The 17,442-nt window shown below is 35.9% G+C and overlaps 1 protein-coding gene across 1 annotated transcript; it reads left to right on the forward strand.

Moving 5' to 3' along the window:
* Nucleotides 1-267: 267 nt before the first annotated feature.
* LOC140452604 (uncharacterized) lies at nt 268-3,968 on the forward strand. Its single transcript, XM_072546921.1, has 2 exons — nt 268-984; nt 3,960-3,968. The coding sequence occupies exons 1-2, from the start codon at nt 268-270 to the stop codon at nt 3,966-3,968; spliced, it is 726 nt and encodes a 241-aa protein (XP_072403022.1).
* The last annotated feature ends 13,474 nt before the right edge of the window (nt 3,969-17,442 follow it).

Here is a 17,442-nt window from a genome sequence, read left to right on the forward strand (position 1 = left end):
GATGTCTTGCCTTTGGACACAAACAATGGCACTGCAAGGGGCAGAACAGAAGAGGATGTTGCTTCCGATGTGGCAAAGAGGGTCACATAGCGCTGGAATGCAAGGAAGAAACAACCAGATGCCTCAACTGCGACGTGAATGGGCATGTGGCAAATTCAAGAATATGCCCAAAGTTCAACCGACTGGTTGAAAATAGAAATAACTGAGGACTAGTCCCAAGAGTATGAGAGTGTAAAAGAGAGCGCGAAAGAAATCCAAGGTTTAGAAATGGCAAACAAAGAAAACATGACTCGAGAGCTGAGAGTGCTCCAAACTAATATGGGAACGGCAAGACTAGCACATGATCTTGCTGAGACTGCCGCAGTAGAAAAGAACATCGATGTGCTGGTGACGGCGGAACCAAATCCAACAGCGGTGAAAGGAAGAGGATGGTTTGTAGATACGACCGGGAGAGCTGCTGTACGAATCTACAATAGGAAACTTCGAGTGTATGAAATTAAGCCGAAAGAAGGATATGTGATTGTTCGGATGGAGGGGGTGCGACTGGTCTGCTGTTATATTTCTCCAAACGTGACGGTGGGCGAGTACGAGATGAAGATAGACGAGATCATGCAGGAAGTGGGAAACACAGGAGGAGAATACGTAGTGCTGGGAGATTTTAACGCAAAAGCAGCGGACTGGGGATCTCCCATCACCGATGCTCGCGGCAGGACACTAACTGACTGGGTGGGTGCTCTAGACCTAGTGGTTCTGAACACAGGTCTGGAACCTACGTTTGTTAGGAGAGGTACAGGTACGTACATCGACGTGACCATGGCGACACAAGAAATAGCGGCGAAAGCAGTAGGTTGGAAGGTTTTGCCAGACTACACTGGAACTGAACATCAATACATTGAGTTCTCGATAACTGGAAAGGGGACCACTAACATGGTCCGTGCATCCGGGACGTCGATGGGCAGATGCGGCGATGGGAATGACTGGAAAGTATACGAGGAACTAATTAAATGGAGAATGAGCATAATGCAGGGTCAATCACCGACAGTGGAAAGCCTGGAGAGAGTCATTAAAGAAGAGGAGGGAGGCGATGGAGGGAAGCAAGATTGGTCGCCAAGATGTCAACAGGATGCCATATTGGTGGAATGCGGACATCGAGGCACTAAGAAATGTGTGTATAGCAATGAGAAGAAGGTTAACAAGAGCAAGAGGTAGAGCAGGAATCAACCCTGAGGTCATCGAGGAGATCGAGGAAGAGTACCGCGCAAGGAAGAGGGAACTGTACAGGAAAATCCGTACAGAAAAAAGAAGGCACTGGAAAGAGTTGTGTGAACAGCTAGATGAGGACATCTGGGGTCAGGGGTACAAGATCGTCATGAAGAAGTTCCATGCGTATTCTCCTTACGAAATGCCTATGGATAAGAAGCTTGAGGTAACAAGAGAGCTCTTTCCGGACGGCAGATGTCATGGTGTATGGAAGGATGAAGGAGCTGAGCGAGCTGTACCCTTTACCATGGATGAACTTATCGAGGCATTGGGTTCACTGAAGACTCGTAGGTCCCCAGGACTAGATCATATACCACCTGAGGCGGTGAAGGGTCTAGGACGGGTGGAACCTGCGTGACTTCTGGAACATATGAATGCACTGCTGGAAGCACAAACTTTTCCTGAGCCTTGGAGGACATCGAGGTTAATACTGCTTCCCAAAGCTAGGGAAAAGTATCGCCCCATCTGTCTGCTTCCATGCATCAGTAAGCTGTATGAAAGGATGCTGCGAGTACGCATAGACGACATGATTGAGAGGTCAGGTGGTTTATCAAGGAGGCAATTTGGTTTTTGTAAAGGGAAAAGCACGATTGATGCAATCATGAGTGTACTCGAAGCATTGCGCAACAGAGGGGATGAACATCGCTGGGCGGCTCTGCTGTTGTTTGACGTTAAGAATGCATTCAATACGTTGCAGTGGAACGAGGTAATAAAGGCAATGAAGGAAAGAGAATGTCCTGGTTACCTGATGAATGTGGTGGCGGAGTATCTGTCCGAGAGAAGGATTATGGTGGAAAAGGGCACGATCGTGGACGTGACGGCCGGGGTACCCCAGGGATCTGTCTTGGGCCCGACGCTATGGAATCTGGCATATGACGGGGTTATGCACTGTGAATACGGAGAGGGTACAACCCCCTTTGCATTCGCGGATGACCTCGCTGTACTGGTAGTGGCTCGGGATGAGCCAGATCTCAAATACCGGGTTAGAAACGCAGGCGTCGTCCTAAAGAAATGGATGACGCAGCACGGACTGAAACTTGCGACAGAGAAAACCGAAGCCATCATTCTGAAGGGGACAAGGAATAGGCAAAATATTGAATTAAAATGTGCGGGAGCATGTCTAACACCTAAGAAACATGTAAAGTATCTAGGAGTGACATTGCACCAGAATGGAAAATGGGGAAAGCACGTGCGGGACATGGTCTGAAAGGCTGCGAATAGTACGGCTGCGTTGGGGAGGGTGATGCCGAACATTGGAGGACCCAAATCCGAAAGGAGGAGGGTCTTACACGGTGTTGTACAATCGATCGTCCTCTATGCGGCACCAGTCTGGAGCGAGGCCGTAGAGATAACTGCCTGTAGGAGTCTCATGACACGAGTAGACAGAACAAGTCTGTTGCGAGTGGCATGCGCCTACAGGACTGTGTCTGCGGCAGCCTTATGGACCATCACTGGATGTGTTCCGTTGCATGTTTTGGCGGTGGAAAGAAAAGAGCTTTATGAGAGAAGAGGTCCAAACCTTACTGTGGCCGAGAAAAGACAGGAAAGGGAAAGGTCAGTTGAAAGATGGCAAGAAGAATGGAACAACACGAAAGACGTGGCACAGTGGACGAAAATGCTAATCCCGAACATAAGAGATTGGGTGAACTGTGGCCACAGGCGACTGGATTATTTCCTGACGCAGGTGCTCACAGGACACGGGTGTTTTAGGGCCTACCTCTATAGGATCGGAAAGGCTGATACAGATGAATGCCTATACTGTGGATACTCGGACACTGGGACACATACGATGTTAGATTGCAGCAGATGGATAGTGGAAAGGAACAGAATGGAGAGAGAGACAGGTGTGAATTTTGTTACAGTGAGAGAAATGATTGAGAGAATGATTGAAAATAAATTCGTTTGGACTAACAAACACAGCTATATCCGTGCAGTGATCAAGAAAAAGGAAGAGGAAGAAAGACTGCTAAACCAACGCTAAAGGTAAGAGTGAATGATGCTGAAAGGTGAAGCTAGAAAAGTGGGTCACACTGTGTGAGTTGGAATGAGGAGGGGAAGGAGGAAATGCCCATCTGGAAATAATGCCGAACTAGGAGGGATGAGTGTCTTCTACGCGCTACCTGGAACGAGACAGGGAACCTCCTTGCTGATGAATAGAGTGTGGATGTGTATGAATGGAGAATGAATGAATAAAGGTAGTGATTCGGAAGTGATGCCGGCCTTACAGCGGCCATTCCGCTTCCGGATCGCTGGATGACAGAGGAGGGTCTGGTTTAGCAGGTAGGCGTTTGGCGTAGACTCGGCGACGAGAGGGCATTTTAAAGTACCTCGGGAACTATCGCCGGGAGTACGAAGAACGAATCCTGCACTAAAGTTAGTCAGGCGGCGCCCTGGACTGAGATGTCTTTTGAAGATTCCAGACCCCCCCTCTATACAGACGAAAAAAAAAGTGTTACTTCAGCAGCGAAAGAAAGAACATCATCGACCGTTGAAATATTCAGGATTTTGTCAGTTTATTACTTAAACTTATGGTACCTATTTTTTTTTTTATTTGAATCATAAACAGTTATATTCGTTTTTGTATCATTTTATTGCTCAAAATCATTTAAATATGGTAAAACTTCTACAAATTGTGTCTGTTTATTATCAAATATTTAGATAGTCTGTTTAAATTATTTTTATAAAAATCTCTGTTGTAGGGTTTATAAGAAATTAATCAATTTAAAAGTTATCATGGATGCAAATACCGCGCTATGGAGAGGAAAACTCATTAACAACATGGTTTTAATACAGAAAACTAATGATTCAGAGCATAGCACGAATGAGAACAAAATGTTGACGGAATTAGAAGATTCAAAATTTATTGTAAGTAGCAAAACAATTTCAAGTTTTTAGTATTAAAAATTTCTTTTTTGTTGCAGCTGTGTTCGAATAATTTGGCTAATCAGAACATTAGCTTTACAGAAAACAATGAAGATCATGCCGACACAAAAAGCACATGTACACACCCAACATCTTCTAAAGGAAGTTTGACTGTGGAAACCATTGGATGTGCAGAGGTAAGCTAATTATTATTATATTGATGATCGTAATTTGTATTTTTTTAAACATGAATTATAAGTTCACAATTTTATATTGCTTTGGGATTTTGTGTATGCAAACGACAATGAAAATGAAACTTATCGTAAGTGCGTGGTAACACCTGAACAATTTTTAGGTACTGTTAACCCTAATAATTCTACTAAGATTTACATTAACCGAAAGGAAACTGTGAACTACTACGTTTCACCATGTCATTCTAATGAGAGTGATGCTGATATAAGCGACAATGATCGTACCTACAAAGTCGAGCAGAGGGGTCAACGAAGGATGTTATCCAATAGCAGCTCTTTCAGTAATGATTCCTTATCAGGCAATTTATCTTCTAGTTCTCCGCATTCGTCCTCACAAAATAAAACATCAACGACAGTTAAAAAGAGTAAAAAGCGCATTCGCCAACTAAGTAAATGGAAACAGAATACAGCAAAAAGATTAAGAAATTCTGGTAAGTCTTATGTTTCAATGTCTAAATCTAAAAAAGTTGTTGAGGCTCGAAGTATTAAACCACCTGGCCTTGAGAAATGTCGGCTAAAGTGCAGGGAGAAAGTCAGTGAGGATGTAAGAAATATAATTTTTATACGTGCCCAAGGGATGATATATCTGCGTTTTATTACAAGTCAAAACTTAATGCTCATAATTTTACTTTGGTTGAACTAAATAAAATAAATCCAAATATTAAAAAGCCTATAGTGATGTTCATTGTCTCTATTGAAACTAAACAGATGCAAAACGTTATTGCATTGAAATCGGGTCTTCTATAATGAAGTATTTTGAAATATTCTCCAGAAATGCCAACTTTTCAGAGAAAGAACCAGAAGTTACCTTTCCTTGGACAACTGCTGTGGACAAAATAAAAATAAAATTATTGCCACTTTATATTTATATGCAGTAACTCACTACAATATTAAAGTTATAACACATATGTTTCTGATTAAGGGTCATAGCCAAAATGAAGGTGACAATGTGCACAGTCTAATTGAAAAAGTGATTAAAAGGAATCTTTGGCCTTTTTTTATAAAACATCGTATAAACAGGACACTTTTCTTGAAATTAACGTACGAAACAAAAGAAAGAAACTGCCTCTTTTGAAGGATATAATTTCCATACGCGCATATGAGAAAAAAATAGAATTAGGTGAAAATAAGAAAAAAGATCTCCAAGAATTAATTTCCAAGAATCTGATTCCCAATTATTATGCAGAATTTTACAAACTTATGCTTAAATAATTTTTTTTACTTTTGCCAATTTTTTGTAAACACTTTTTTCGTGGATGCCCAATGTTTATTTAGTCTACAGAAATAAATCATTTTTGTTTGTCTAACCTTTTCGTCTTTCATTTTATCCACCTATGATAAATACTTTATTAATTTTTGTAGGTACTAAAAACCTAACATTAATTTTAGTGCATTGAGGTAGTAGTAAACTGACACATTATATTTTATAACAATAGATAATTTTAAATTAAAATAATGAACAGCAGTATTTTGAAAACGTCCTTATGTTCTAACTTTACTTTCAATCATAAATTGGCACATTTGTTAAAAATACTTTCATATTCAAAAAATTTTTAGTACTAAAGTGACACAAGTTTCTTTTTACTAAAAATATCAAAATTTGAATTATAACAAAAGTATTACATTATACGAAATTTTCACAGATTACACTAAAAACTACAAGGTTCCTTTCAGTGAAATATATTGTCTCAGAAGTATTATAGGTTCGGCACTAACAACGATACAAGAGAGATAACTGTAATTATAGAAACGTTTTTTGCGTTTTCTGCAAAATCATATTTTTTGATTTGTGCCACTTTATTATTAGGGGTGCTATGTGTAAGAGTCATGCAAGCTCAAACTTTCTTATCATTACTGATGACTCTTTATCTGTTCTTCAGAGCTTGAGTCAAATATATCCAGTACATTCTATCCTGCAACACAATTAGCACTTTATCACCTACAAAACAGACACGTGAACGTTAAATTTCTCTGGGTATCATCACATACAAGTATTGCAGGAAATGAAAAAGTAGATGAATTCGCAAGAATGCTGCTACTGACGAGCATTCTGAAATAATGACTACAATTCCATTTAGTGATATCCAGCTCAGTATTAAACAGCACTGTGTAAAAATTGGCAACAAATGTGGAAGTCTAATAAGGCGAACCTTAAAAACGTTAAAGGTAGGATTGGTACTAAACTACAATATCCACAAAACAGAAGGCAACTGGTGATTATAAACCGAAAGAATTTGGACATACAGCGTTAACTCACCAGCACCAACAAAAGAACTACCACCTGAATGTTTCTATTGTGAATGTCCAATTGTCCAATAACTGTTCAACATATGTTGATTGAATGTCCTGTTTATTCCTACGAAAGAGTGATAAACAACGTACCAGAAGAAGCAAAGAAACTTAAATATATTTTAAACTGTAATGTATCAAATACAATCAAATTTCTTAAGGACATACATTTACTACACAAAATTTAAGTTATATTATATATATATATATATATATATATATATATATATATATATATATATTGTTATGCTATTTAAATTGTATTATATTGCTTATTTAGAAAAATTCCTGTCTATATTTATTAAATGATCTAATCTCCAATTAATCACAATAAATCAGCATTAATTAATTACAATCTTAGGCTATTTAACTTGTACTATTTACCTTTGATCGTGGATTCAAAATATTTTCCAATAGGCTTCCTAATTGGGATAGGTAATATGACCTGAATAAAATACATAGAATTTCAACTGAACTATATGTGAGATGTCCTTTATTTTAATGAAATTTTATATAACAATCAATCCTGTAATATTTGCAATATACTAACTTTAAATATATGAGAAGTTGTTTTCTATCATGGATCCAAATGTTATTTTACATTGATTTTTAATATGTGTTATAACTAAGCTCTTTTTATAATTCTTTTTTTTTTTAAATGATCGCAAATTAACTGTCTCTATTATTTATTCAATTTATTTAATTAATAAATGAAAACCACACTCCTGCTCTAATGAAAATTGACTGACCTTTCTTTCTCTGCCGTTGCAATTCTATGGCCACGCCACAAAAAAAAATCCTTTCTCTGCTTCTGCTCCTATTGTGGTCCAGATGACGTACACCTTTCTCCTATCTGTCCTTGTATCTGCAAACCCAACAACTCGTGTTAGTCTATGCAGCCTCCTTTTGAGCCAATCTCCGCGCCTGTTTATAACTCCAAATGTTTCCGGCTTCGTCTGATATTAATATTCTTATACCCTTTGGTTTTTCTATCTCTCTGTACCCCGTTCCTCACACTGGTCAGCTTTTACACAGCAAATAAACACACCCGGTAAATTACGTCTTCGGGACTTCAAACAAACATAAATCACAAAGCTCCTTCCTTCTTGGACAACGAAAACTGACTAACTAACTTTTTTCCTCTCTCCTATATCATAGCCAAAACCACCACCTCCTTGCATTCAAAAATTGACCAATAAAAATCATCCACCTCTGTGACGTATATCGTTACCAACCAACTCTCTCTATAAAACGTCATTCGGGTAATTTCAGAAAACAACATTCTTTAATTATTCTAACTAAATCTATCTGCTTTACAAATATTTCTTACTAATAGCTACAAACGATACCTGTTTCTCAATTCAATGTCTTTTGTTAATAAACTTTTACCGATATAATCTTTCGGGGAGAAAAACCACCACAAATCCCGGTCTATTGTTTAAACACCTTCTATATACACTTTTATTCCGGGTAAATCCATTCCACAATAACCGACTTATTTAAATTTCTTATCGATAATATTTGAAAGTCTTGTCTCTGAGGCCTAATGAACAATTCTTCGAACAACTTAAAATACATATTTTGTCTTATACAGGATGTTTGAAAATTTATATGCCCGTGTCTTTATGAAATATCAATAATTTTAATTTTTATTTAAGTAATAAAATTTGTATATCGGTTTTTTATTGCTTATGGACATTCAAAAGTACAACAAATCCCCGCCTTTGTAATCGATAAAATTTATCAATCTATGCAACTAAATTTTCTGGAGGCAAACTAAAACGCACTTCCTGTATGCTAGCTGTACTTATGCTACGTATTATCCTATCCTACTATCTACTTATACAAATTTAAATCTTCATTCGTGATATTTATATACATCATGGATATTATAAATACCTCTGATCTTTTCAGAATCCATATGTTTCAACTCATAGCTGTTTACTCCATCTTCGTTGTTTACTATGTATGGCCCTTCGAAAACAGGCATCAATTTTGCGCAAATACCGCTCTGAAGATTTGACACTCTTAATGCTCTTACCATTACTTTGTCACCCTTTTGGAAAGTTACTGGTCTTAGTTTCCTATTATGACCCTGTCTCTGGATGTATTTCTCATTGCTTCTTCTTAATCTCCTCTGAACCGTTTCTATAACCTGTCGATACTCTCTTTGTTCTGGATCTTCCCACGGTCTTATCGGCATGACGCCTTTCATGATGTATTGTGGTGTTTCTTTCGTTACTGTACTTGGCATGGAATTTAGGTACATCTCTATTTCTCCCAATTTTCTGTCCCATCGCCGATGTTGACCATCCGTTGCAATGCGAAGAAATTTCGTTACCTCTTGTATAAATCGCTCAGAAGGATTACTTTGGGGATGCCTGATGCTTACAAAGTTCGTCTCGATTCCCCGTTCTCTAAGCTGTCCCTTGAAACGATCATTTCGGAAGTACGTTGCATTGTCTAGTAAAATTTTTCTTGGGGTTCCTACCGTAGCGATGAAATTGTCTATTTTTCTCAATATTTCTTCCCCTTTTGTGGTGCGGCAACTATATAATTTCACGTATTTTGAGAACACATCCACCATCACCAGAATATGCTTGTTCCTTTGGGTGGTCACAATTAGATCGCTTAACATGTCGATGGCTATAATGTCCAGGTTGTTCCGGGATACAATGCTCTTTGCAATATTTTCGTTTTTAAAATTCCCGCTCTTGTATCTCTGGCATACTTCGCATTTCTGTGTGATCTCTTTTGCAATTCGGTAATCTTGTCGACTGATGTAGTTTTTCCTAAACACCAGCCATACCTTTCTACTGCCAATATGTCCATTTTCCTCGTGCAGTTTCTTTATGATTCTTTCTGCCAATGTCGGTGTCACTAAATATAATTCCTTTCCGTCTATTCTCTTAAAAAATATCTCGTTTTCTAGCTCTGCTCTTCTCTTTTCTCTTTCTTCTAGGCCTTCCTGGTCGGTCCTTATCTCATTTAACGAAAATATCCCTTCGTCTTGTGTCAATATATTCAATCCCACATGTAATGTAATTGTCTCCTTTTTTCCTGTATCTTCGTCCCGTGTTAAAGCGTCAGCTATTATGTTGTCTTTCCCTTTGATGTATCGAAATTGGAAATCATACTCTTGTAAGAGCAGAATGCCTCTGTGTATTCTGTTATTTACCAATCGATTCTTCATGATGTGTATCAATGCTGCATGATCCGTTTCGATGGTGAATTTAGCTCCCAATAAATAAAACCTTAATTTGTTTACGCAAAATAGTACACTGGCGAATTCCAACTCGGTGACACTGTATTTTCTCTCATGTGTTTTAGTCACTCGAGATATAAAACATATCGGAACCTCTTGACCGTTTTGTATTTGCGACAACACTCCTGCAAATTTCTGTATCGACGCATCCGTACGGAGTATAAACGGCAAATTGTAAATAGGGTGATATATTTTCGTTCCTTTAGCAAATTCTTGTTTCAATATTTTGAAAACTTCCTCCTGTTCTTCTTTCCAATTCCATTTTGTCCCTTTCTTTAACAACTTTATTAAAGGAATTTCTTTTTGGCTTAAATCGGGAATTAATTTCTTGAAATAATTTATCGTATCGAGAAACCCTCGCAATGTTTTTAGATTTGTTGATCTTGGGTATTCATCGATGAGCTTTACTCTGTCCTCGGCTAGACTTACAGTTTCGGTGTCAAGTTTGAAACCCAAATAAATCACTTCCTTTTGAAAAAATTGACATTTTTCAATGTTTAGTTTTAATCCCGCTGTGTCCAATTCTTTCAAAATTATTTTGATATGTTCCACATGACTCTGCATATCTTGTGAAAAAATTAATAAATCGTCGATGTAATGGACGATGAACTCTTCATGGTGATTCAAAATGGTATGCAAAGCTCGTACAAGTGCTGCACAGGCGCTTTGTAATCCAAACGGAACTACCTTAAATCGGTATACTATACCATCAATTGAAAAGGCAGTGTAGTTTCTACACTTTTCAGCCAAAGGTATTAACCAAAAACTATGCTTTAGATCAATTTTTGAGAAAATATGTGATCCCGTGATTCTTCCAAAAATGGCCTCGATATTTAACGGTGATTCATATTGTGATACTGTGTGTTGGTTGATATTTCGGGCATCTAAACAGAGTCTTAACTCTCCACTGCTCTTCTTCACTATCACAATTGGGTTAATATAGGGTGAGTCACATCTCTCAATGATTTGATCTTCCAACATTTTTTTGATTTCTTGCTTTACTTCTTGCCGATACTTATAAGGAATTGGATAAGTCTTCGATCGAAAATTTCCCAACTTTTTCACCTCAAATGAGTGCTCATAATTTGTGGCCACTCGGTTTTCCTCATTTATCAGCGTTTCATAGTCTCTTAAAATTATACGCAAATCATTTTCTTTGCCTTCTCCACATATCAATTTTTTTTCTCTCCCATCAACTTTTTCGCACATATTCACCGTGTACTCCGTGTCTTCTTCAAACACCACTGTCTCCATTGTGTCCTCTTCATTTTCCTTTGTTTTTTTTGTTGGGCTCGTCTCTTCTTTTGAGGAATCCCAAGTTTTGCTTTCATTTCTTGTCAAAATCTTTCCATCTTCTTCTCCTGAGCTCGTCTCATCTTTTGAGGAATCCCAGGTTTTTTTTTCTTTGATCTTTTTCTGACCTTTTCCCATCTTTCTTCCTTTTCCTTTCTTCGTCACCAGGTTCATTTCCACCGTTTGTTCTTTCTCTGATTCGTCCGTAATTTGTTTCTCTTGTTCCTTATCCTGTTCTTCTTCTTTTTCCTTTGTTATTTTCATCGTATTGGTTTTGAAGTCGATCACTACATGTTTTTCCGTTAATTCGTCAACGCCTACAATCATGTCATGTGACATATTCGGCATTATTACACATTGAAGTGTATACATATTTTTTTTCAATCGTACCATTACTCGTATACCTTCATTTATTGTTGCCAATGTCCGTTTATTTGCGCCCACTAAATTCACCCTAGGTATTTCATAAATTAGACTTGTTAAATTTACTTCTTCGATTAATTTTCTGTTGTTTGTTTGTTTCTTCGTTTTTAGTGAGCGCCTTCTTGAAAACACGCCTGTTGTTCTTCTGTGTTTTCTCTCCCGTCATCTTCTCTCTCATATTCATTTTCTTCTCTTTGCATATTATTTATTTCTCTTCTGTTCTCTTTTGGTCTATCATTCCCGTATCGGTTACCGCGAGATTCCTGTTCATTCCGTGGGTTATTGTATCTGTTTCCTTGGTATGGGCGGTTATTTCTACTCTGATTTTCCCGATCCCTGTTTTCATTCCATCTCTGGGTTCTGGGTTCATAATTCTCTCTTCCGTTCGGTCTATTTTCGTATCCCCGTCTAGGTATGAATTCTCGTCTTGTATAATCTCTTCTAAAATTTTGACCTCTATCTCTATATTCTTGGTTTTCTCTTTGTCTATAATTTTCTTGCGGTCTTCTTTCTCTTCTTTCATGCCTACGTGATTCTCTCATTTGCAAAAATTGACATAAGCTGTCAATGTCCTTGTAATTTTGGAGATTTATGTGGTCTTCCAAGGTATCTTCAAAGTGTCGCGATATCAACTCTACCAATTGTTCTGATGAATATTTATATTGCAAATGTTTTGCATTATTATAGAGTTGTAATGCGTACATCTTTTCTGATACGCCCATCCTCTCATGGTATTTTCCATTTTGTAACTCTTTATTTACTTGTAGTTGCTGGATTTTTCCCCAGAAATAATTTAAGAATCTTCTCTCAAAATCTTGCCAATTATCAAATTCTTCTTCCTTGCTGACAAACCAAAGATTTGCCTCTTCTTTGAGATGGTTTCTAAAGGTTTCCCTTGCTGTTGCAAACGGTCCTATGTATTTGACTTTTTCCTTTAGGTTATTTATAAAAGGCACTGGGTGTAGTTTCCTTATATCCCCGCCAAATCGTACTTTTACGTCTTCTGTGCTACGTACAATGACTTCCTTTCTTTCTACTCCTCTTATCTCCATCTCTGCAATTTGTTTAAATCTCCTTTCCGTTTCTTTCCGGTCTTCTTGTAGCGCATTTTCAAATTTTATTTCTATCTGTTCTAATTCCCTTTCTTGCATACTCTGAATATCCTTCATTTTAGTTTCGATTTCTTCTCTCTGCAATTCTAGTTTCCTCTCTGTTTCTTCCCTACTTCTTTCTAAACAGACTTTTATTTCGTTTTCATATTTGTCCATACGCGTTTCCATTTTTTGTTCCATTTTTCTTTGGTTTTCTTCCAAACTGTCCAATTTTTGTTCCGTTCTTTGTTGTGATTCATCCATCTTCTGTGATTGGAGTTGCATCATCTGTATTAATTTTTCTATTCCCGATTCTTGTTTTTCTGTCTCCATTACTGTTGTGTCTAATACGTCTTCCTGGTCTGAATATTCTTCCTGTTCTGATTTATCTTCTTGTTTTTTGTTCTCTTTGCTCTTGTTTCTTGTGTTTGGCATTTATTATGTTTTTATCCCCGCCAAATATAAAATTCTACTGGTCTGTTGCAACAAACGGGACTTTTCTTGTTCAAATGTAATAACTCTTGAGTAAGAGTATCAAATTTCAATATCCCACAAATAAATCAAATGGTAAAATATCAAATGTCAAAATCAATCAAATAAATCAAGTATGGTAAAATTATCAAATGTAAATATCACACAAATAAATCAATTATGGTAACCTATAAATTGTCAATATCACGAATAAATCAATTATGGTAAATTGTATCTTAAAAAAAATATATATAAATCTTTATGTCCTCAAATTTTACATAATATTTTACTTTATCCACGGCATATAAACTTTCAAATATCTGCTCGTCTACTCCTATCCTTTTATATTTGCCAACTAGAAATATTTTTCAAAGCTTTACACGTTGGGGGCCATTTTGTTATGCTATTTAAATTGTATTATATTGCTTATTTAGAAAAATTCCTGTCTATATTTATTAAATGATCTAATCTCCAATTAATCACAATAAATCAGCATTAATTAATTACAATCTTAGGCTATTTAACTTGTACTATTTACCTTTGATCGTGGATTCAAAATATTTTCCAATTGGCTTCCTAATTGGGATAGGTAATATGACCTGAATAAAATACATAGAATTTCAACTGAACTATATGTGAGATGTCCTTTATTTTAATGAAATTTTATATAAAAATCAATCCTGTAATATTTGCAATATACTAACTTTAAATATATGAGAAGTTGTTTTCTATCATGGATCCAAATGTTATTTTACATTGATTTTTAATATGTGTTATAACTAAGCTCTTTTTATAATTCTTTTTTTTTTTTAAATGATCGCAAATTAACTGTCTCTATTATTTATTCAATTTATTTAATTAATAAATGAAAACCACACTCCTGCTCTAATGAAAATTGACTGACCTTTCTTTCTCTGCCGTTGCAATTCTATGGCCACGCCACAAAAAAAAATCCTTTCTCTGCTTCTGCTCCTATTGTGGTCCAGATGACGTACACCTTTCTCCTATCTGTCCTTGTATCTGCAAACCCAACAACTCGTGTTAGTCTATGCAGCCTCCTTTTGAGCCAATCTCCGCGCCTGTTTATAACTCCAAATGTTTCCGGCTTCGTCTGATATTAATATTCTTATACCCTTTGGTTTTTCTATCTCTCTGTACCCCGTTCGTCACACTGGTCAGCTTTTACACAGCAAATAAACACACCCGGTAAATTACGTCTTCGGGACTTCAAACAAACACAAATCACAAAGCTCCTTCCTTCTTGGACAACGAAAACTGACTAACTAACTTTTTTCCTCTCTCCTATATCATAGCCAAAACCACCACCTCCTTGCATTCAAAAATTGACCAATAAAAATCATCCACCTCTGTGACGTATATCGTTACCAACCAACTCTCTCTATAAAACGTCATTCGGGTAATTCCAGAAAACAACATTCTTTAATTATTCTAACTAAATCTATCTGCTTTACAAATATTTCTTACTAATAGCTACAAACGATACCTGTTTCTCAATTCAATGTCTTTTGTTAATAAACTTTTACCGATATAATCTTTCGGGGAGAAAAACCACCGCAAATCCCGGTCTATTGTTTAAACACTTTCTATATACACTTTTATTCCGGGTAAATCCATTCCACAATAACCGACTTATTTAAATTTCTTATCGATAATATTTGAAAGTCTTGTCTCTGAGGCCTAATGAACAATTCTTTGAACAACTTAAAATACATATTTTGTCTTATACAGGATGTTTGAAAATTTATATGCCCGTGTCTTTATGAAATATCAATAATTTTAATTTTTATTTAAGTAATAAAATTTGTATATCGGTTTTTTATTGCTTATGGACATTCAAAAGTACAACAATATATATATATATATATATATATATATATATATATATATATATATATATATATATATATATATATATATATATATATATATATATATATGGGTGATTCTCTGCAAAATGAGTCTCATAATACAGATTTTTGGCAAACAAAAAAGTTCAAACAAGATATCACATTTTCATTTTATTAGATGTGGTTTTTTACTAGAAAGAAGATTTTATCAAAAAACGTTCTGAATTAAGACCGGTTTTTGATTTTTTTACAATTTTCTGAAAATGGTAGACACGGGAATTTCGCGAAGTCCATGGGAATTACAATAAAACACTAGAGATTATCAAATGAGTGTTATATTGTAAAAAGTATACAAACCAAATGTGTTTCTAACTCAAACATAAATAAAAAAGATAACTTAAATATGTTTCTAAATTTTAAAAAATAAAAAATCTCATTTTTCATAAACGTCAAGTTCCATTGGGTATGAATAGTAAATTCGATTGCCTTTGCAGACAAGAGTTGGATCCGGAAGAATACGTAAAATATTATTAAAATCTACATATGAGATGTCTTCTTCGTCCAAACTAAATTTACTTACTTTACTAAAAACTTCGATTTACTTTTGCATATTTTGAGGAACATAACTTTAACTTCTCCATCTTTATCTATGTCGCTTGGGCATATAGCTGAATATTTGTATTTTTCATTGGAAACAGACAAGAATGTGGCAGCCTAGTTTTATTTTTGAAGAAATTACAACTACATCTTCTTCTTCTTCAGAATCACTGTAAACATCTTCATATCTTAACTTTGACGTCTTGCTTGTACAAGGAACATCTTTAGAACCAAAATCTTTATACTTCAAACATCCAAATCCATAATGATTATCATTTTGTTTCACCTGTTGCCTTATCTTATTAATTTCTTGTTCCGTAATGACATAGAACTTAATCTTTGACCAATTTTTCTCAAGCACGTCTATGATTGTTCTTAGTGAATCAATATCAGATCCTTGTGCTACAATACGATCAGCAGTTCGTTTTCATACCCCTCCAATACCATCAGGTGATCCTTTTCGATGTCCAGCTTCGCAATAATTCCATGTCACCATTTTTATTTGACTAAAGTGTCGATTTAAATTTTTGACCAAAAAATTAAACATAAATTTATTGCGATATTGGGTTGCTGGGCTATCACTTAAAAAGTGAACCGTAGTGGCATCTCCTATTGAATCCTTTAGCACCGGTAATAAGTGGGCCCAAATATCAGGAACATCATGCTTAAGACATTCTGACATCATACAGTAAGAGGTAGGTTTAACAATAGAACCTGCAGTTTTATTTTGAGTTATGTACTCTTTTTTTCCAGTACAAATTCTCGCATTTAAATCCTCTTTAAAATACTTATGTATTTGTCGTCGAACAGTATCCATACCTACAGACCTTTTTTTTTTTTTTTCATGTACTAAGATAGACTTATTTTGATATTTTTTGGGGCTAAAATTCCTAAACCCCCTCTTTCTTGAGCAGTATTTTTTCAATCAATATTTTCTTATAATATTTCCAGACATAAGTTACTTTATAACTTGCTTTGTTCTATTTTGCTCACACTCGTTGTATGAATATCTTAGTTGTTCCTCCATAACCTGACCCAAAAGAATCTTTTGTTTTGTGTTTCATCGATAATCAAATCAGTTATCGTTAGTGGTGTTAAAGGGGTTCTGGGCTGTTTTATCTGTAGCTCTTTTTTCTGTTTTCCGCTTTAAGTCTCTGATACCTTTTTTAGTATTCTCTCTTGTTTTTACTTTTTCTCTATGTCTTTTAACTCTATTTTGAATAGCCCTCCTTCGCCCAATATCGGCTTTAATATTTTCTGGTACATTTTCTTCATCTGAAGAATTTGGGGGTGTATTCTTTTCCAAATGTTGTCCAGTCTCCTTCAAAGCTTTTTGTCTTTGTCTGAATGCAGCTAAATTAGTTCTCCATTGTTTCCTCTTAAGTCTTTGTTGTCTTTGAGTCATCTCATTGATAGATTTTTTTATTTTACTTTTTCGTTGCCTCAGATACTTTTCTTTTTCTTTTGTTGTTGTTCAGCTGTTTTGATTGGATCTTTTCTTATTTTCCTGCGTCTTTCTGTCTCCCTTTCTCGTTTTCTTCTTAAAAGCTTTTCTTTGGAAAGTTTAGCCACGATTCTGGAAAAAAATTAAGATCACTAATAAAATATCAAGTGGTCGAAATTCCCGTGTCTCACTTGTAATTCCCATGTCACTAAAAAGACATGGGAATTACTGACCCGGGAATTACAAAATACATGTTTTACATTCATTATAAGCTTTAAAATAAAAAATTGGAAAATATTATATTATAAAGCAGATTCTAAAAAGGTCT

This window comes from Diabrotica undecimpunctata, chromosome 11, assembly GCF_040954645.1.
Source record: "Diabrotica undecimpunctata isolate CICGRU chromosome 11, icDiaUnde3, whole genome shotgun sequence".
NCBI classification, from domain to species: domain Eukaryota; kingdom Metazoa; phylum Arthropoda; class Insecta; order Coleoptera; family Chrysomelidae; genus Diabrotica; species Diabrotica undecimpunctata.

What these genes read in the sequence shown, in the direction of transcription:
- LOC140452604 (XM_072546921.1), top strand. Translation starts at nt 268, where the DNA reads ATGGCAAACAAAGAAAACATGACTCGAGAGCTGAGAGTGCTCCAAACT.